The following is a 21,756-nucleotide window of genomic DNA, read 5'->3' on the forward strand; positions in this document are numbered from 1 at the left end:
CACGCACAGGCTGATGATGCGCTCGCGGCTATTTTTAGCCTTCACAGCTGTGCGCAATATTTGAGGGCTACTCAAGAACAGCGTCTCTCAGATGTAGATGCTCAATAGTTCGGTTCACTTATAATATGCATTTAGAACAGCATCGGAGGTGCATTTGACCAGAATTTGAATAAGAAGCTAATTAAGCTACTGTGAACTTGTCTACAAACAGACACATACAGGACTTCCTGGAGAGTTTAGAATGTCAAAATAAAAGTGTGAGGGTTTAAAAAGTGCATGATTTAAATATATTACTGTTGTATTTCAAATTAAAAGTCAATAATAATGTATTATTACTATTATTATTATTATTATTATTATTATTGACTTTTAATTTGAAATACAACAGTAATGTATTTAAATCATGCACTTCATAAACCATCACGCAAATACTACTACTAATAATAATACATTATTATTAATATTATTATTATTATTGTCATCATTAATATTTGTTTACAATTTACAACAATATTTATGTTGAATGGGTTCCAAAAAAATGTGTGAATGAAAAGTGGACTGATGTCTTAAAACTAAATTGAACAAAAATGTATCTGAATCTTTTAAAGTCCAGATGCAAGTTGAAAAATTTTTGGAAGAAAAAATAAATTATCATTATACAGTAAACTAGTTAATAATAAGAGTTTCTTAATAAGCTATACATTTATATTGAAATAATGTGTAGTTAGAGGTTTGTGTTTCTTTACATATTAAAGAGTACTCCCAATTAGTTCCAAACAAAAATGTAAAGATATTCTATACTGATAATGCAAAAAACAACACTGGTATCGGCCGATACTGAGATTTCTGATATCCGAATCAGAAGAGAAAAAGTGGTATCGCATCCCTATTTGGAAACTTTGCTTATTTTAACATTCATGTACTTGCCCCATTCACCTCTATTGCCTCTAAGTGCCATTCTGAAACGGCACTATTTTATTATATATTTTTATATAGCAAAATATATAGCAAATCATTTGAGGGATGATTTGCTATTTTTTTTTTTGTATGTGTGTTTATCAACATTAGGTCATGTATGCTGGAACATTTATGCTGGTATTCAACAAAATATTTAAACGACAATTAAACTCTTTTTAATTATAACATACAAGTTACTACATAACTTTGTTCAACTGTTGACAATTAAAACATTTCATAATCAATCAATTCCTCCCTGATATCACCAACATTCCACCTTTTCCCTTTAGGTCCAATGCAAGGCCACATCATTGGCCACATCATTAGACACATCATTTTTGATCCTAGGTCTCTGGGAGACCATAGCCCTGTAATAATACATGGTGATATTATTGAACAGGTTTCTTCATATAAATACTTAGGAGTTTATATGGACAATCTACTATGCTGGTCTTCTCACATCGACAATCTTTGTTCCAGACTGCAGCAGAGGCTATACTTCCTGCGAAGGTTAACAATGTTTGGAGTAAACCAGAGGATTTTTATATATAACATTATATATATAACATTATATATAACATATTTAGGCCTACATCTTATATAGTATATAGTGTATATAATTTTGAAATAGGGATGCACCGATCCAATACCTGGATCGATAATGGCTCCAATACTGAAGCTTTTAGAAGGATCGGGTATTGGTCCGACGAACCCGATCCAAATCCGATACTGTGTATTAGTCATGTTCATTACTGTCAAGCTCCAAAAATGACATAAAAGAACCATAAAAACACCATTAAAATGATATTATTGAACAGGTTTCTTCATATAAATACTTAGGAGTTTATATGGACAATCTACTATGCTGGTCTTCTCACATCGACAATCTTTGTTCCAGACTGCAGCAGAGGCTATACTTCCTGCGAAGGTTAACAATGTTTGGAGTAAACCAGAGGATTTTGTTTCTATTTTATCAGTCTGTTTTTGAAAACTTAATTAGATACTGTATTACTGCATGGTATGGAAATCTGACTGTTCAATCTAAATCAAAACTAGCACGACTGGTGCATTCAGCTCAAAAAATCATAGGGTGGGAGGAAAAACGAACCATACCAGAACTGTACGAGGCATCTATTTCAAGGCAAGCTAAAAGAATTGTCTCTGATGATACACATATTTTATACAAGTATTTTAAATTGCTACCATCAGGGAGAAGATTCAGGGTCTTGATGTGCAAGTCCAATCGTTATAAAAACTCTTTTGTTCCAACTGCGATCAAAATTTTAAATAGAGATTTTTTTTAATTGATGTAGTATGCTGCTGTTTTTTTTATTTATTTTTTATTATTTTTTTATTTTTTTTTAATTTATTTTTTTATATATAATTTATAGAAATGTGTTATTGCTTATTATTGTATGTTGTTGTATGCATTGTGTTGTGTGTGATTGATGTTGTGCACTGGCCGTGTCATGCGGTCCAAGACAAATTTCCCAGGAATGGGACAATAAAGTATAATAATAATAATAATAATATCATTAACCGCATCATAATGTGCTGCTTAGACAAAGTAAAGACAAAATAAGTGGGCTATAACCTCTGAGGGTGGGGGAGTTCCAGTGCTTAACTGAATAAGTTTTACAGCATGGGTATGCAGCTGGCATCATGGACCAGTGTGTGCTTCAGTGTTCTGTACAGTATGGAACAATGGGCACTGGCATACACCCCCCCCACCCCCCCACGTGGGGTCTTGAGTGACAGGCACAATGTCCCCTCTGTCTGTCTCTGGGGGCAGACATATGGAATTTACTCTAGTCAGGCACATGTTTTTCTTCCAGTTCAATTTTGTTATAATACTGTACAGTATATCTGTCTGTAAGTTAAAACGGTTAAACCTATAGCTTAACCTCTAGCACCTCACTGCAAAAAGCAATTTGCAAGCAACTGTGATGTTATTCATATCCTAGAATGTCAGCACACTTCTTTTACATCTCCATAAGTCTGTGTAGCCATTTAAGAGTCATATTGGATAAAACATATTGCCATATCTTTTCACAACCTAATTTCCTTTTAAATAAAAACTAAATAGGACCTGTGGAGATCTCATTCACCCTCTTCAAAGAAATGCATGTCATGGCACTGGGTTATTAAATTACCAGTGAAGTTGTAGTAAACAAGTATGCAAAGTAGTCACAGACACAGTCATCTTCAAAGATATTAAGAAGTGAAACTTACTCCAGTTTCTGCATTTGGAGGTATTCCAACAAGGCAAAAAGCAACTCCATTCATTGGGATATTTTGTTCAATCAATACAAATAAAAATAATAATAATAATAATAATATATAAAAGAAAACACTATAGAAAGTTTGGCATTGACTTGCGATTACAATCTCCAAGCAGAAGAAAAGCGCAAAGAATGAACTGAAGCTTAACACCGAAACACAATCCTTGTATGTGGTTCTCGGCGAGTGGAACTCAATGTAAATGTAAATTTCCCCAGAGCAGTTATTCATAACTGAACATTGCGTCCAGATTGACTCGCTCGACACAAACATCCCGCCCTCAGCGCGATGGGCGTGGCCTTCAGAAGGTACAACAACTCCTCTCAGCCAATGAGCATCTAATATTATTTATACCTTGGGCGGAGTCTAGAGATTCCCAAACCAAGTGCGGGTCTCAAACCCTCAAATAACGTTTTCATGACAGTGTGTGATTGGCGGGATAACGTCATAAAGTAAGTATTATAATTTTTTTTTAAATAACGTTTTTTTTGCGTAATCAAATTATTACAATAACAGGCAACATTGTGTAACTCCAAATATTCAAAAGGAAGAAAAAATAAAATGAAGCGAATTAAATAAATTAATAACATATTTACACGACGCCAAATACAGATTCATAGTGCTTATGACTATAATAGGCACACTTCTTCCAGTTTTCATGATTGTATTAATGAGACAAGTCTGTAACAGAAAGCTTTGTAAGATGGAAGATGTTTGGATATTCTACTTTTGTGAATGTAGGATTTACCAGACAAAATTATATAGTAAATAATAAATGGTCCATACTGTTGTCTTCATATGATAAGTATACAAATAATATATTTAACTGACAGCATAATATTTATAATCCACAGAAAAAGAAGTACAATCTTTCCAAAATTGCACCACGATTTTTGAATGTGAATGTGGTTTTCTATTCATTTTCGATTTCAAACTGTAAATAAAAACAGTAGAAGGGCATGTGCTTTAATGAAAGGTAAACTCTCTGTGGCCTTCTAATTAATCTGATTAATCTTGCTGTGTCATAATATCAATGAAATATTTCTAACTGTACTTAGAATAAATATATATAGCTATTTGGTTCATTGAATGAAGCTTTGTCTTTGTGTTTGTTTTTGAGTTGCCATAGTATGCAATATACTAGCATGTCTTAAGGTCAATATTAGGTTAAAAATAGCGAAAAAGAAACAGTTCTCTCTAGAAACTTGTCAGTAAATCATTGTTTTGAGGGATGAAAGCTATACAATGCTTGAAATTTCATACAAAAGTGTACACTACAGTCTTCAAAGACAAAGCACAACTGGATCTAACAAGAACAGAAAGAGATGTGGAAGGCCAGATGAACTAAACAAGAGGATAAGTACATCAGAGTCACTAGTTTGAGAAATAGATGCCTCACATGTCTTCAGCTGACAGCTTCATTTAATTCTACAAGCTCAACACCAGTTTCATGTACAACAGTAAAGAGAAGATTCAGGGGTGCAGGCCTTATGGGAAGAATTGCAAAGAAAAAGCCACTTTTGAAAAACAAAAACAAAAAGAAAAGGTTAGAGTGGGCAAAGAAACACAGACATTGGACAACAGATAATTGGAAAAGAGTGTTATGGATCTTAACCCCATTGAGCTTTTGTGGGATCAGTTAGACTGTAAGGTGTGTGAGAAGTGCCACATCTATGGCAAGTGCTACAGGAAGTGTGGGGTGAAATGTCACCTGAGAATCTGGATAAACTGACAGCTAGAATAACAAGGATCTGCAAATCTGTCATTGCTGCATGTGGAGGATGTTTTGATAAGAACTCTTTGAAGTGGTTTAAGTCTAATTGTAATAGTATTTTTTTCACGTTATTAATGTACTTCTGTCTATGCATTGTGATCCAATTTCTTTCCATAAGAGCAAAATCTGTACATTATTCCAAACGTTTGGCTGCCAGTGTATCTATAAGACAGACTCTGTTAAATGTTTTGGCCCTCTTCATACTATAGATGTAAATTAGTTTGTCTGCCTGGTTTGTCATTCTGTGTACAGCTGCATCATCATGTGCCATGAGTGTGTATGGAACTATTGTTAAATGAAGCTAGACCTTGTTTTGATGCTTATATTAAGCGACAAGCCCTAAGGCAATACAGACTCACATTACTCTCTCTCTCTTTTTTACTCTCACTCACTTATATATATTACATAACAAACACTGCAGGACAGCACAGAGGGAAATAAAAGAGGGGAAAACATTAATATTATGCATAAAGTGCTTAAAATTACATAAAGAAACCTCATACTGACATGTGGGGCCAATGATCAAATTTACAGACCCCCACAAAAGTTTGAAGCAATGTGTAGTTATTATAACTGTATCACTTACATAACATTAAACTTCAGCTTGTTCAAGTCTTGTTAATCTGGTTAAAAATGTAATGTTTTCAATCTGAGGAGTCAAAAGTGGAGGTGCAGAAATCGAAATGCTTTATATCTTTAAATTTGAATTTTTCCTAAAAACACAATAACACTAATGTCCTGTAAATAAACAAAATTTCTGTTGCCACATTTTATCTCCTGTTATATCAAAAAGAATTTATCACAATGCATAGCATCTGACTTAGTGATGAAAAACTGTTTGTCAGCATCAGTGTTGCAGTAACATCGTTTAACAGCAGAGGGCACTGAAACAAATACATTTCCCTTTCTCTATTATCAGCTTGTCAAAACAATATTTACAGCTTAAATATTCCAAACGTCATAAAATCATAATAAAAATAAGAGCAATCGTGTACAATTGTGCATCAGTTACTGTTCAGCAGTAATGATGATACATATAAATTTAACTGTTGTTTACATGCATTAGAAATTCTATTTGGTATCCTTTTATGCATTTTTTAAATTGACAATCCTGGTCCAGGTTGCTGGTCAATATGGTATTTCTGCCATGGTAAAGTACATAATATAGTAACAACCATGATGCAAAACAGGTACTGAGGTACTGTATCAAACAAGTAGTCCTGCCCCAAACTGACACCATTGGCTGAGTCTGACATTATGTCACACCCAGTGGAGCCTCTTAAACAGATTGCAATTCCATTTTGTGGTGCAGAAATGACACGCTCCACCTTTGATCAAAATGTGTCTCTAATATTATTGTTAAGTAGTAGCTATTTTATAAAACTAATAAGGCACTACTATAGTGTGAACATAGTCACAGCTGGCACTCCACTGTTTTGTACCTAACAACACCCTTTAGCCACATATGAAAAGGGCAAATTTCTTAGACATTGCAATCATAACATTAACATATGCACAAAAACCCCCAAGTATTTATGAACTGGTCTCCAAAAAGTTGCAAGCATTGTCCTAAGAATTAATAACATAGGAAGAGGGATGTGTTACAGTAATAAGTAATGTGTTAGAGGGCAGGTGAATAGAGATAAAGCAGATGGGGGTACAGTCGAGTGGGCAGTCCATTAGGATGCTGCATGCCACAGCATTGCTATTGCCATTTAATCTCAGAGAATGTATGAGATCACCTATATGCACAGCCCTTTTCAATGGAAAACCCAAACTTAAATGCAAATATCTTTTAATTCCATGAAGTCCCAATAATTTTACTGTCTGTACACAACATGATTTTTGAGGACATCTTGACCTATGATTAAATAAAACACAAGTTATTTCTTTTTCTGGATCAAACAGATATAAGAACTTTTCTATAAACAAAAATGTAATTGTCAGAAGCATGCTATCATTTAATGTGTTACAGGTCAAGCGAAGACAAACATCTGCCCTTTTCTGGCATGGACAGGACAGAAAAGTGGGTGTACATCTGTCGATCCCCAGCGTGCTAGAGTTCCCTAATTATATAATCCACTAATCCTTCCAGCATGCCAATGCAAGCCATACACACTATCACAGTCTAACCACATGAGGGCCCCAAAAGAAATATATAGGATTGGCATTTAACCAAATAAACATTAAACAAATGTACAGGATCTGTTTTGCTTTCTATTTTATTGTTGCAAAATTATTATTTTTCCTTTTGATGAGTAACATGTTGTGATGAGGAGGAGGGTGCACAGCCAACCCCCAATCAGGCTAATCAGCCGAGGAGAGGGATAAGGTCAAGCCGGATCCGGCAGTACGGGAGATAGAGCCATTCGCAGCTGCCATGTGTGAGTCTCTCTACCAAACTGCCATATCTGACTCGGCCTTATCCCTCTCCTTGGCTGATTAGCCTGATTTGGGGAGGCCCTGCCCTCCTCCTCATCACACATGTATTCATAAACACATAAATATATGCCACAAAGAATTCCTTTTTGAGCATCTATTTATATAGGGTAGACCGAGTTCAGTTGTACAGTTGTAACACTTTGAATATTTCCTTTCTCATGCGAGTTAGAACATATGTATGGATGAATGGACGGATGATGGACAGACAGACAGATAATTTCATGTGTTGGAAGCAGGAAAATGGGCATGTGTAAGAATCTGAGCAACTTTGACAAGGGCCAAATTGTGATGGCTGGGTCAGAGCATCTCCAAAGCATCAGATTTTGTGTTTCCGGTATGCAGTGGTTAGTACCTACCAAAAGTGGTCCAAGGAAGGACAGCCAGTGAACCGGCGACAGGGTCATGGACAACCAAGGCTCACTGATGCGCGTGGGGAGCAAAGGCTAGCCGTCTTGTCTGATCCCTCAGAAGAGCCACTGTAGCACAAATTGCTCAAAAAACGTAATGCTGGCCATGATAGAAAGGTGTCAGAACACACAGCGCATTGCAGCTTGCTGCGTATGGGGCTGTGTAGGCACAGACCAGTCAGAGTGCCCATGCTGACCCCTGCCCACCACCAAAAGTGCCAACAATGGGCACGTGAATGTCAGAACTGGACCATGGAGCAATGGTAGAAGGTGGCCTGGTCTGATTAATCATGTTTTCTTTTAGATCATGTGGACGGCCGGGTGTGTGTACATCGTTTACCTGGGGAAGAGATGGCAGCAGGATGCACCATGGGAAGAAGGCAGGCCGGCGGAGGTAGTGTGATGCTCTGGGCAATGTTCTGCTGGGAAACCTTGGGTCCTGGCAGTGGCCTCTTTCAGCAGGATAATGCATCCTGCCACACTGCAAAAATTGTTCAGGAATGGTTTGAGGAACATAACAAAGAGTTCAAGGTGTCAACTAGGCCTCCAAATTCCCCAGATCTCAATCCGATTGAGCATCTATGGAATGTGCTGGACCAACAAGTATGATCCATGCAGGCCCCACTTCACAACTTACAGGACTTCAATCGTCTTGGTACCAGATACCACAGGACACCTTCAGAGGTCTTGAGAAGTCCATGTCTGGACAAGTCAGAGCTGTTTTGGCAGCACGAGGGGGACCTGTATTAGGCAGGTAGTTTTAATGTTGTGGCTAATCAGTGTATATGTGCATGCCTGATGTATACTGGTGGACACTTGCAAGCACAGATATCGCCTACATCAACTCTCATTTCCACTTCAGAAAGAGCAGGGTGTGTGTGGTATTGTGGCCTAGTGGTGTTATTGTTTTTGGGACCTTTCTCAGAACGCTGAAGATACTTTTACTTTGGTTGCAGCACCGCATGATCATTACAATGATTATTATCATCACATTTACAATCAGTATGTAAATTAAGATCCAGCACAAACAGCCATACTTAAAGCCAGTCAAATGTGTACTGCTTGTGTTAAAACAAAAATACTATACAGTACCTTCACATTCACATTTATAGTTAAAGTTAGCGCAGCTAAATAATATTTACATTTACATTTATGCATTTGGCAGACGCTTTTATCCAAAGCGACTTACAGTGCACTTAATACAGGGACAATCCCCCCGGAACAACCTGGAGTTAAGTGCCTTGCTCAAGGACACAATGGTGGTGGCTGTAGAGTTAGAACCTGTGACCTTCTGATTAACAGCCCTGTGCTTTAGCCACTACGCCACCACCACTATTAATAATAATGTGAATATGAATATAGAATAACATACAGAAGAGTGGCACTGTATACACTCTGTTTTAGTTCATCCCCACAGACCACAGTTGTTACACAACAGACTTAATCCCGAGTATTTAAGCCTCCCACATCACTCACTACCCACGTTCCCTTGTTGCTGCCGCCCACCCTTTTCACCATACCATACTGCCCCACTACTAATACCTCTCATCACGCACGCACGCATGCACGCATGCATGCACCCAACTGTGACCTCCTACTCCACTGAGTCTAGCAAAGGGTAAAAATAAATACACAATATGGTTAGCTGAGCTGAGCGTGTTTACTTCCTGGAAATGCCTGCTTTGTTCTTGCAGAAGCCCTCCTCATGTGGTCGTCTGAGAGTAAACCCTCACTTTACAGACTAAAACTCAAAATTGTTCCTTCTATTTTTCCTTAAATCTTAAGTATTTTTGATGATAAAATACGTTTACTTCTTATGCCAGCCTTTTTTGCTGAGACAACTATATAAGTAATTTCCCTGAAAAGTGTAAACATAAAGTGTGCTTGGTTTGTTTGAGCATCCCAAACAGCCAATCACAGCATCATTGGCTCAACCAGTGAAGTGAGTTTGGTTCGGGACTATCTTATTAGCTTTAAAGGAATATTCCAGGTTAGAAGTTCAGCTCAATCAACAGTATTTATGGCATAATGTTGATTACCATCCCTCATTTACTGTATTTTAAAATTGTGGTTACTGTGAGGCATATACAATGGAAGTGAATGGGGTCAGTCCATAAATGTTAAAATACACACTGTTTCAAAAGTATAGCCACAAAACGTAAACAGTATGTGTTAACATGATTTTAGTGTGCTAAAATCAATGTAAGGGTTGTTGTAATATTGGATATAACTTAACAATTTTAAGCTTTGTAAGAGATGTTACCCCTACGTATGCTAGTAAAACAGGCCTGGGCAAAGTTTTAAGTGCAATTTAATTTAATTAATTTTATGGATTAATTTCTAGTATGAATGGTGTTCTGCTAATAGAAACTTGAATTAAAAATAACATTAATGTTTATTTAATGTTTTGAATGCCTAATATACACAATAATTATACATGTTTTTTTGTTTGTTCTACAAGCTCTTAATTAAAACTTCTTTAAAATGAGTTTAAATGTACAGTACTTATTGTATGTTTTAATCCTGAAAAACTTCATTATTAGTCCAAAATATAGAGGAACCATGTTAACACATTTGCTTACAGTGTGGTTTATTTTACAACATTTGTAGAGAATGAAACAACCTGAAAACATTAGCCCACTTAAGAGATCAAATTAATCCAAAATTCATGTAAAAATGAACCAACATTTGGTTGAATAAACAACCCATTATTCTAGGTTAAATAAACAATCTAAATCACTGGGTTAGATTAGCCCAACATGTTCGCTGTCCCATATATAAACAGTGGTTGGGTTAAAATAGCCCAATTTGTGTTGTTTTTAACCCAGCATTTTTTAGAGTGTGGGTTTTCAGTGATCCTGTTTTTTGTTGAAACAAGAACTGAGGGTTACTCTCAGACATAAATTACTAAGAAAAAATCATGCCTTCTTCACTATCTGACAGCCACCATACGTCTCACGCAGTACGGTCCAGGCTTACACAGACTATTTATAACCTGGATAAACATTAATGAACGGCCATTGTGAATTCCACTCTGTATGAGTGTGGATGCCAGGCCACAATAATGTACCGATTACAATAAATTCACAATATAAAACAAAATATTGACCAACAACATCAAGTACGAGCACAAGAGAAGAATAAGTTAACACAATGTCCATCATGCCTCAAGGTGACATCAACTTCTCACAGCGCATGATGGTGTCATGTTGATGCGACCTCTTCTCATCAGGCTGGCATCATGAAACGGGGATTTGTTTTGCCTGGAGACATGCAACATGCCTCGTGTGAAGCATTTAGTAGAGCTATTAGCATCCTTACGAATGACAGGTTTGTATTGCTGGGGAGAGATTCCGAATGAGTTGCCATTCTATATTGATATACTATATATAGTGCCACAGAGGGAATGTCTATTTAGGAGACAGGGCCCAGAGATGATTATCAAGGCATAAAATTCCAGCTAATGTTACACACAGATGCCTATTAGTTATTCTCCTTTATGACTGAGAATAAAATACAAGAACCAGATTTTAGAGGATAATAGTGACAATGACAATGTGTAGCAAATAAGGGGAAGAGTGACATTTTTTTATGTTAAAATGTGCAGAGGCAACTATAAATATGCCATTCAAGAGTTTATCTCCCGTAGAGTGAAAACAACTTCTGGCTTAATCAATGGCATGAGTTTGGGGCAGCACTCTTTGTTTAGCTGAACAGTGTTTGGGAAGCCTTTTTCGAAGCAATGATTATTTTTATGATTTTGTTTGATGCTGCTAGTGGTTCATAAATTCTATGTTAGAGCTTTAAAGGAATAGTTCAAACACCTAAATGCTATTAGCACTAAAAGTTCTCCTGTGAACATTTTGGGTTGTTTCTCACCATAACCTATCATATTTCTTCAGAAGACTTGGAATACGACACATAAGTCACATGGACTACTTAATTTGTTTGAGTCCTTTTTAAAGCTTTAAAATGAGAAACCATCCACTGTCATTGTATAGAAAAGAGTTATTCATTAAAATCTAATTTTGTGTTCTGCATAATAAAGGAAGTCATATGCATTTGGAACTACATGAGGGTGAGTAAATTATGACTGACTTTCCATTTGTGGGTAAACTATTCCTTTAAGAGAGGTCTTAAGATATATTTATAAATACATTGGACTTTTATAAAACTAATGAACAGTAAAAAATACTATGACACACAACCAGATACAGGCACTAAGATATGTATCCAACAGTGGAAAAGGAACAAGTGAAAGCTCAGTGAATTCAGTGTAAAAACAGAGCTGAGCTTGTTAAATAAACCCTGCTATATTCTGTGCCACAAAATGACTAATGTTTATTTAAGCATAATGTTTCTATCAAAGTCATTCTGACAAAGGCAATTCTGTGTGGTAGAAATAAAGAGTATCCATTAGTCTCTATTTAGGTTTTAAATAGGACACAATTCAGTGCTCTATTTCCCTAACCCTCCCCCTGACACATTCTGCAGAAAAGAGATACACAAGATCTCAGGGTCTACAGTACACACTTTGGAATAAAACTACTATTGCTGCAGAATTTAAAGTACAGAGGAAATGTTTATTGCTCAGATGTTGCTCTTTCACATTAAAATGTGGTAACCTAAAAAATTTGCTTCTTGTGGTAACATCTAAATTAACTGGTTTCATTCAAGTCCAAAATATTATTAAACATTGATAGATAGATAGATAGATAGATAGATAGATAGATAGATAGATAGATAGATAGATAGATAGATAGATAGATAGATAGATAGATAGATAGATAGATAGACAGACAGACATAAAGATTGATAGACAGACAGATAGATAGATAGATAGACAGACAGACAGACATAAAGACAGACAGACAGATAGATAGATAGACAGACAGACATAAAGATAGATAGACAGACATAAAGATAGATAGACAGACATAAAGATAGATAGATAGATAGATAGATAGATAGATAGATAGATAGATAGATAGACAGACAGACATAAAGATAGATAGACAGGCAGATAGCTAGATAGATAGACGGACGGACGGACAGACAGACATAAACATAGATAGATCAACAGACAGACAGATAGATAGATAGACAGACAGACATAAAGATAGACAGACAGACATAAAGATAGATAGATCAACAGACATACAGACAGACAGACCAATTATACATGAGGTAACCTGCAATCTTAAGGTATCAATCGCAGGTTGGCACTTTTACAGTGTAGCTCAGGAGACTTAAATCCTTAGTATCTAATTTGTCTCAGATGTTTCTCCTAATGTTTTTTTTAGGATAAATACAAATTGAAGCAAATTAGATCATTGTTGACATACCTTAAAAGTATTGACATATAAAATTAAAGTGGATAGCATAGCTCAGATCATTTTTTTATATTAAATATTTATGTTCATATTGAAATCTCTGAATTTTGATTGCAGACTTTGGTATCTTAGAAAATGTGCGTACAGTTTTGTGACATGGTTGAGATCTCTTCTGAAATTCTAAAATAGACGGATGTGAGATTATTGGGGTCTTAAACAAAGCTGGAGAGTTAAACAAAAGTCCCCATTTGCTCTCCATTTAATCTAATTGGTGCACATGAGAAAAACACAAAGATAAGGCAGAGATTTGTGATTTTTCCTGCGGTACATCAGTATCTCATAAACAAGCATGGGAGAGAGAACAAATCTTGTATGGGAGTAGATCATTATAAAGACTTCAAGAACTTCTCAGGGCTTGTTTGCTGTTGTTGTTTGTTAGTCTGTCAGTCAGAAATGAGGAGCAGATTACAAGCATCAGAAGCACTGCTCATTTACAGAGTCTGTGGTGGCTGTATGTGTGTGTGTATGAGAGAGAGAAAGAGCAACTTAGTTACCATATAATAACTAGAACAGAACTGGAACATGGGGTCCGATTTTTAAAAGCGTCTTGTTATAAGTTTAGGAATGTTCAAAGAAAATTATGTTCAAATAGGTATGGGTTTGTAGAGGTAGTAGTATGAATATGAAAAATACAATTTTAAAATAGTGGATTTGCACAATGAACACATGGTTTTGTATTGGTAGCATGTCTAAATGTAAGAATTTAGATTTGTTTGTTTTTTGTTTTTTTTACATGCACAGACATTTTATATTGCACCACTTGTATACGGTATTGCACTATATTGTATTATGCTGTACCATGGCTTTGATAAACATGCTAAGTCATTTAGATGTTTTGTCTATGACAGTATGCTCTGTGCATCTGGTTGAAAAAACTAAATGAAGTAGCTTAAATGCAGCAAGCTACTCTTGGTGTGTAGCTTGTTGTGTATCTTGCTGCTTTCACTCAAGTGTAGCTTTTAGCTTAGCTTAATTCATTTTTCTGTTGAGATGCTGGTAGCTTAGCTCGCTATATTTTTTGAGTATTGTGCCCAACACAATTTTTACTCCACTGACATTTATGTTTAGGGTTGGGGTTTGGGATAGGGATTTGGATTAATATAATCTGCATTCCTGTTGATTATCTCATCATTTATAACAAAAAATACAACTCTCTTCTGGCACTACTTTGTGGACATTTCAGCTGGAAACTAGAGCCCACACATGCCCATATGTTCAACAACACTTCCAGCTTTGGCCACTGGGGGTAGTGGTACAAATTTCAGAATGCACAGACTAATTTCAGCAGCAAACCATTCAAACAACTGTCACCATATTCACTCACTATGGTGGAAGAGCAGAGTAATGTTTACATTTACTTTTATGCATTTTGAAGACAGTTTTAACCGAAGCAACTGACATTCAATGTGCACATTTTATCAGTATTCCTGTGTTTCCTGAGAACCAATAACCTTAGTGTTACTAGCACCACTGTAGTATATGTAATGTCACCAAAATCTGTTTAGCTGAGAAGTCTTTCAAGGACCTTGACGTTCATTTGTCTTTTCTGAAGAGTAAATCTGTAAAGAGTTTGGGAACTTTCATCTCCTTTTGCGAATAGTCTTTAGTTAGTCTTTAGAATAGTTTCCATTCATCCGCTGTTGCTCAGTAAGTATGGATTCTTATGCTAAATTTAAGTGGTTGACTCAACACAGTAATAATAATAATGAACTGAATATAATCTTATTAGATAAATAGTAATATTTTGGGACAACTATTTTCATATGTTATCTTGCCAAGTTCTCTTTCTTATTTCTCTTGATATTATAATTATTTTTACAGTGTGGGAAACAGAGAGAACATGAATGAAAGGAAAGTGCAGTGAGAGAAGGAACAGAGAAAGCCCTAATTGCTACAATGAAAGTACTGAGACACGGAATGAGTTGGACCGAACCCTGAGGGTGATGACAGAACTAAAGCTACAGTTGCGGACTCTCTCTCTCACACACAAACATCAACTGCTCATGTAATTGCCATGTCTCTTTTTTGGAGTCTAATGCTTCTGATATATCCTCAGATCTGTCTTTCTCCTTGTTCTTCTCCATTTCTTCCACGCCACTCTCAGCTTTAGTTTCTGTCCTGTTCTCTTATTGCCATTTCCCATTTCCTCAATTCCCTCTCAGCATATCTACAGCCCATAACAGTCTCATATCAAAGTAACTTATATTTACATGTACAATTTACACACCCATGCACTTTCCTGTCTTCCAAGTGTTTATGTTATCTGTAACATCTTAGTGTTATGGCCTCCACTCCCTCCAGTGTTGTCAAAGCCAGTTTGTGATGTGTGGAAAAAGCAGGTTTTATCGGGATCCCCGCTGACCTGACCTCAGTTTGGTTGTGTCAATCAAACCTTTCAGAGTCACCAAAATAGTCCTGTCCCTTTCACTTGAATGCACACCACTCATGATAAAACACTCTGGCCTGGAAAAAAGACTCACTCACATTTAAAGGGATAGCTTACCCAAACAAGAAAATTCTATCATAATTTACTCAATGTACTCAACAATGCTGACTCACATGTTTATTTATTTGACTTTCCTCCGTGGGACACAAAAAGAGATGTTAGATAGAATGTGCAGGCTGTTCTTTTCTCCAAACAATGAAAGTAATAAATGGGGACAGTGGTTGTCAAGATCCAAAAAAACACCAGAAAAGTAGTCAATATGACATATGCACTTTAATCCAAGTCTTCTGAAACCCCTTGTGTGAGGAACAGAGCGAAATATAGTTATTTACAGAAAATCTGGATTGACAGCCATGGTCACCATTCACGTTCATTGTATGAACAAGAGCAGCATGGACATTCTGCAAAATAACTTATTTTATGGTCACCAGAAAAAAGAAAATCATGATGACATACTGTAACTGCCATTTTTGGATGAACTATCCCTATAACACAAATCATGTGTTCCACTACCAGCCTTCTTCCCTCCAATTCAAACCACAAACTGAACTGTAAAACTGATGTGAAGACCAAGAAAAATAGCAAGTTCTACCCACAGAATTTGTACACTTCTCACCATATGCCAACAACAGGAACAGAGTCAATGAGCCAAGTTTCCCTAAGCATCCTTGACCCTCTTTTCTAATGATTGCTCCAGGTTTTTTCACAGAACATTTAAAGCAGCCAAGACATTTCCTGCCAACTATGACTGGACAAGGCTTTGTTTGTAAAGTTTTGTGTTACTGTACATTTTTACAAGCGACAAAGCTGGTGGAATCGTTCATCAATTTCATAACGCCTTTAACCAAAGTCACACTGCAACAAAGACATTTCTGCTTGGAAATCAAAAATGCCCTTGTCATTTTAATAAGAAACAATAACACACATATGGTATATAGGTCACCCTAAAAAGAAAGATAGAGGTAGAATGTTGGCCTCTTCAGCATTCACTTTCACTGAATCTTTTTTCAATACAATGAAAGTAAATGGCGATTGAAGCTTACATTTTTCCTAACATTGTATTCCACTGAAAAAAAGAAGGCTTGGATTGGAATAACACTAGGGTGAGTAAATGATGACATAATTTTAATTTTTGGGTGATCTATCCCTTTAACACCCTCACACATTCACAAAAACACACATCAATGCACAGCTTCTATCTGTTGCTATGTGCCAATCTCCTGAATAGATTTTCCATAAATTTCCATAAAATCCATAGACGATCTGGTATTTAAACAACCATGGCAACGTAATTGTGAATTCTTTGCCCATTTGATCACCTTTAACATTTTCTGCAACAATGCTCAACCAGCTTTCAAACACAGAGAAATAAAGGTAACACTTGACATTAATGTTCCTTTTGTTAAGGGTTTATTAATGGGTTCATTAAAGACTAATATGTCAGTGTAGTTACAGCAACATGCATAAAAAGTGCAACTTTTATCTAATACTTGCCAAATAGTGAGCATTTTAATTTCCATGTTATTATGGCTAAAAAAATACACTTGTATAAATACTATTAAAAAACAAAAATGTATAAAAAATTAACAAAATTCATGATGTATGTCTTAATGTAACAAATTGTAGTGAAATGCAATTGAAAAGGATGTCATTAAACTATGTCATTTTTCCACAGTCCGCTCTGTGTTTATATTAATTACTGTAATGTCCTGACTCACTTGTATTGTCACTTTCCTTATCATGTTGATGTCAAAAGAACAATTTTACCTTGTCGTTGTTACCTAAAGTTCTCTGCAAATCATGATTTTATGCTCACACACAGCATATAGAAAAGCCATGTTTCTAATGTTGAAAACCCCTTAATAACTGCTTCACTTTATCTGAGGTACATTTTCATAGGTTATGAATGTCGAATAAGTGTTATTAAGCATGTATAACATGAAAAGTCAAATGTCCTAAAAGTCACTGTTTTTATGCATGTTCTTATAATTTCATTTCAATGACTTCCAATGCATTTGTAAATTAATTATTAGTAATTAATGAACTTATTTATAATCCCATAACATTAATGTTACTGAAAAAAATAAACTAATTATACACAGAGAATAACTCCATTCCCACACCCCTCTCTCACACTGTTGCTCCTCTAAGCGCCTGCAGGGTTTGCCGGCATGACACAGAGGACTTTGAATATTAATGTTACACACTCTCAGCATGGTGTACCTGCTGTGATATTTGTTTAGACCTGTGAGTATGTGTGCATCTCACTCTCTATGAATAAAAAGAATTGTGTGATATGTGTTTGAGTGACCCACCCTCAGTCCCCACCTCACCTGAGCCATGTCTTCACCGAGCGCGCTCAAGACTCCTAGTTCTTGACATGGCACAGAATATCAGCTAATCTCTTCAGACACCGTTCACACACTCTCCAGGAAATCAGACACGAACACAAGCTGCTGTGCCTTAGAAAAACCATGATCCCTCATCCCCTGTGTCTCTCACACGCCTCTTCTCTCTCAGTGGCAGTGGAGTCACCGGTGTGCCGATGTCACCTCCTCAAAGTGCTGCCCTCCACTTATCTCCTCCCTCCTCGTTCACTGTCGCTCATTCACTCTGTCCAAAAGAGGTGTCTGCAATCCTCTCCTTTCTTTATAGGGTCACGGAGTGGCTGTGAATGCCTGCTCTTTCATGCACTTGTCCTGTTACCGTGCATTCACTCTGTAGGCTGTAAGCTGGGCTCATCTCTGTGCCTCCCTCCTCTGTGTCCCCTCCTCCCCCTTCCCCTTAACCACCCCTCCCCCTGCCTTCCTCCCTTCCTCTGCCTCTACACACACACACACACACACACACACAACACACACACACACACACACATACACACACATACACACACAGAGAGAACAAATTATAGGCTGTGAGCAGGGGATCAGAAAGATAGTAAGGAGGTCACATGACTACAGATAGTAGTGAGTGTTCTGGATCTTCCAGCAGCTGTCACACCCATTCCTCCATGGAGAGATTCGTCACCATTAACAACCACCAGTGTGATCCCACTAGTATTATCCAGCCATATGTCTCCTGCTCTAACCTTATTGGGCTGCCACCAGCCTATCCCCTCCTGCTGTCTGTGGAGCATGGGAAATGTAGGACTCCATGTTTCTAATAATGAATATTTTTTTGAAAATTCTGGCAAAATTGAAATTCTGCCATAATGTTGTTTTAAACCTGCAATGATTTTTTTTTGTTCCATGCAGCACAAAGGAGATGTTAGGCAGAATGTTAGTTTCAGTGACCATTTACTTTCATTGCATCTTTTTTCTATACAATGGAAGTAAACGGTGACTGAGTTTGTCATTTTGCATAACATTTCCTTTGGTGTTCCACAAAAGAAAGTAAGTTATAAAGGTTTTGGAGTAATTGATGACATCATTTTCATTTTTGAGTGAACTAACCCTTTAAACATTCATCCCTTAATAGAAACTGCTCACACACACACACACACAATGAACAGCCACAGGCCCTCAGGACATCATCCTGTGTTTCCCTCAAACTGTATTGCGGGAAACTCCCAACCCTCAACAACAGGAAGCTGGCTCCTAATGTGGTCCCGGTGCTTCCCACACCTCAGATTCCTATAAAATGCCTTAAGTTAATTCTTTGGAATTGCAATAGTGCTGTATTTCTCCTTTTTTTCTCTGGACATCCCAATCCCTTGTTTAGAAGGGGGGGAAAAAAATCAACAATGATATAAAATATCCTCCCTTTTACCTGAACAAGAGCACAATTTCTCTAGAGTATGATCCAATCATTTTTACAATCCTGATCCAAGCTTAGATTAAACAGCTAACTTTGATTGATGAGACTTTGCTAAAGTAGCAAGGCCATCAGCCTCTCGCTTTGAATGTAATCGCTCACATATTGTCTTGTAAGATGGCGATATCTGCTGGTTACAAGTGGAAGTGCATAAAGGGGCTTGAATTGTTGACAAACAGTTATAGAGAGGTCAGCCTTAAAACATGTTGCAGTTTGTTGATTGTTATTATTACAGTATGCAAAACCACTGTCTAATGTCTTAGTCGGTTAATTAAAAACATAGTATACTTTGTGTTATATATCTTCATTTAGGCTATCAGACTAGTTAAAAGGTTAGTTCACCAAAAATTGAAAATTCTCTCACCCTCATGCCATCCCAGATGCTTGACATTTTTCTTCCTCTGCTGTACACAAATTAACATTTTTAAAAGAATATCTCAGATATGTAGGTCCATACAGTGCAAGTGAATGGTAACCAAATCTTTGAAGCTCCACAAAGCACAAAAAGGCAGCATAATAGTAAACATCTCCAGTGGTGTTTTTTGAGGATTCTAATTTTTTCTTGCATATCGCCACTTTAATGCACTGGGGCCTGTGGCTACAGGGGTCCCCAACTACCAGGGAGGGGCCTAGTCACAGCATCCACCACCTTATTCTCCCTGTCAACATTCACAGGAGGACGCGTGTATGTAAACGCTTCCAGCAAGGGACTGTGCTATAAACTCGGAGATGGTGCGCGACAATGAAAGTTGTCCATGTAGCGCATGGTCGTAGAGTAACAAAGTTTCAAAATGCTATACATTTTCATGGAAAGATTTTCACAGAATTTTCATTTTTGGGTGAACTATCTCTTTAAAATATGTTTTCATCTGTTCCTTACCACAAGTCTTCCAGTTTCATAAACCAAAACCTGTTTAATTTTAGTTGCCTTTTCAACAACAAAATTTTTTTTTATTTGTTTACCTTTATTTGTGCTGTATATGCAGTGAAAAAACACTCCAAATTCATTCGCATCATGGCAGCTTTAAAACAGCAATAATAATAACATTCCACAACAAGGTCCTGGAGCAATGATGAAGGCTGTGTTTAACAAACTAGTGAGTTGCCTACCTAGACGGCATTTTAGGCCTTGTAAAGACCTTATTCATTCCTGCCTCTTCCCAAGTTTGTCATCAAACTTCCTTTTTGTATTGAAGATATTAAGGAGAGTCTATCAAAATGGATTACATGTGTGAGCACAGAAAGTATTTTTCTGCAAGATAGCAGAAAATGGGGAATTGGGCAGTGGGCGGGATCACAGGCCAAAATACAAACAGAAATTCTGGCCCAGAACGGACATTTCAAAGTAGAATATACTGGCTGTAGCATTGTTTTCAGAGAAGCCAGTATTTACATTTTAGCATGTTTCATAAATCTCTGATAACATATTATGTTGCAAACTGTTAATTACATTTTATGTTATTTACAATTATGGGTATTATGCAATTAATGTGGTTTACATTTTAAAATGTAAAAATGCAGAACGTTTTTTGTGAGGGTTAGGTTTAGGGGTTAACCTTTAGTCCGTACAGTACAAAAATCATTATGTCTATGGCGAGTCCTCATAATGATAGCCACACCAACGTGTTTTTGTGTGTGTGTGTGTGTGCTAACCCTAAATAATCTGGTTTCCATAACTATAACGCGGTGGGTGAATGACATAAGTGGACAAAGGTGTTGTACAGAGGTATTTTTAATGACTTTGTGTTGTCTCTTGGAGTTTAATGAGCACAGAGGCACATCATGTCCACAGCGTGAAGGTAGGTGCTTGTGTCTTTATGAATGAAGTACTCTTGTTTTAAAATCTCTCTGCACTGCTTCCAGTTGTTATGACACCCCGTGAACACTTTAAAATACTCATGATAGCTTTTGACAACTCTACAACCAGTAAATCCACTTCACTAGCTAATTACACTTTGACATCAACACCATATATCAACACTATATAGAACCGCTAGAACGGAAGTTCCAAGACAAGATTTTCAAGATGGCTGCGCGCTAGTTTCTCTGACGCATAAGGTGTCAGTGCTGGCGCGTGCAGTATTTTAGGTATAAGGGCATCATATTTGCATAGCCATAAATACCGAATGCGTCCTTGTGCTAAAATGCTAAACGCAGCGTCTCAAATGAGCAGATCGCATTTGTCTTTAGACGCGTTTTTAATATATTTTATATTATTATTACTAAACATGGCGTCTTAAACGC

General features: G+C 36.8%; 1 protein-coding gene across 1 annotated transcript in view; it reads right to left on the reverse strand.

The window, feature by feature from the left end:
* The window catches only part of LOC127633508 (rho GTPase-activating protein 23-like), a 64,345-nt gene extending 45,963 nt beyond the window's left edge, over window positions 1-18,382 (reverse strand). The window contains exon 1 of the mRNA XM_052112667.1: window positions 18,033-18,382. Coding sequence (XP_051968627.1) covers window positions 18,033-18,041 — 9 coding nt within the window. The 5' untranslated portion in view covers window positions 18,042-18,382. The remainder of the gene's footprint in view (window positions 1-18,032) is intronic.
* Window positions 18,383-21,756: the final 3,374 nt, after the last annotated feature.

The sequence above is a fragment of the Xyrauchen texanus genome, chromosome 40 (assembly GCF_025860055.1).
Source record: "Xyrauchen texanus isolate HMW12.3.18 chromosome 40, RBS_HiC_50CHRs, whole genome shotgun sequence".
Lineage (NCBI taxonomy): Eukaryota > Metazoa > Chordata > Actinopteri > Cypriniformes > Catostomidae > Xyrauchen > Xyrauchen texanus.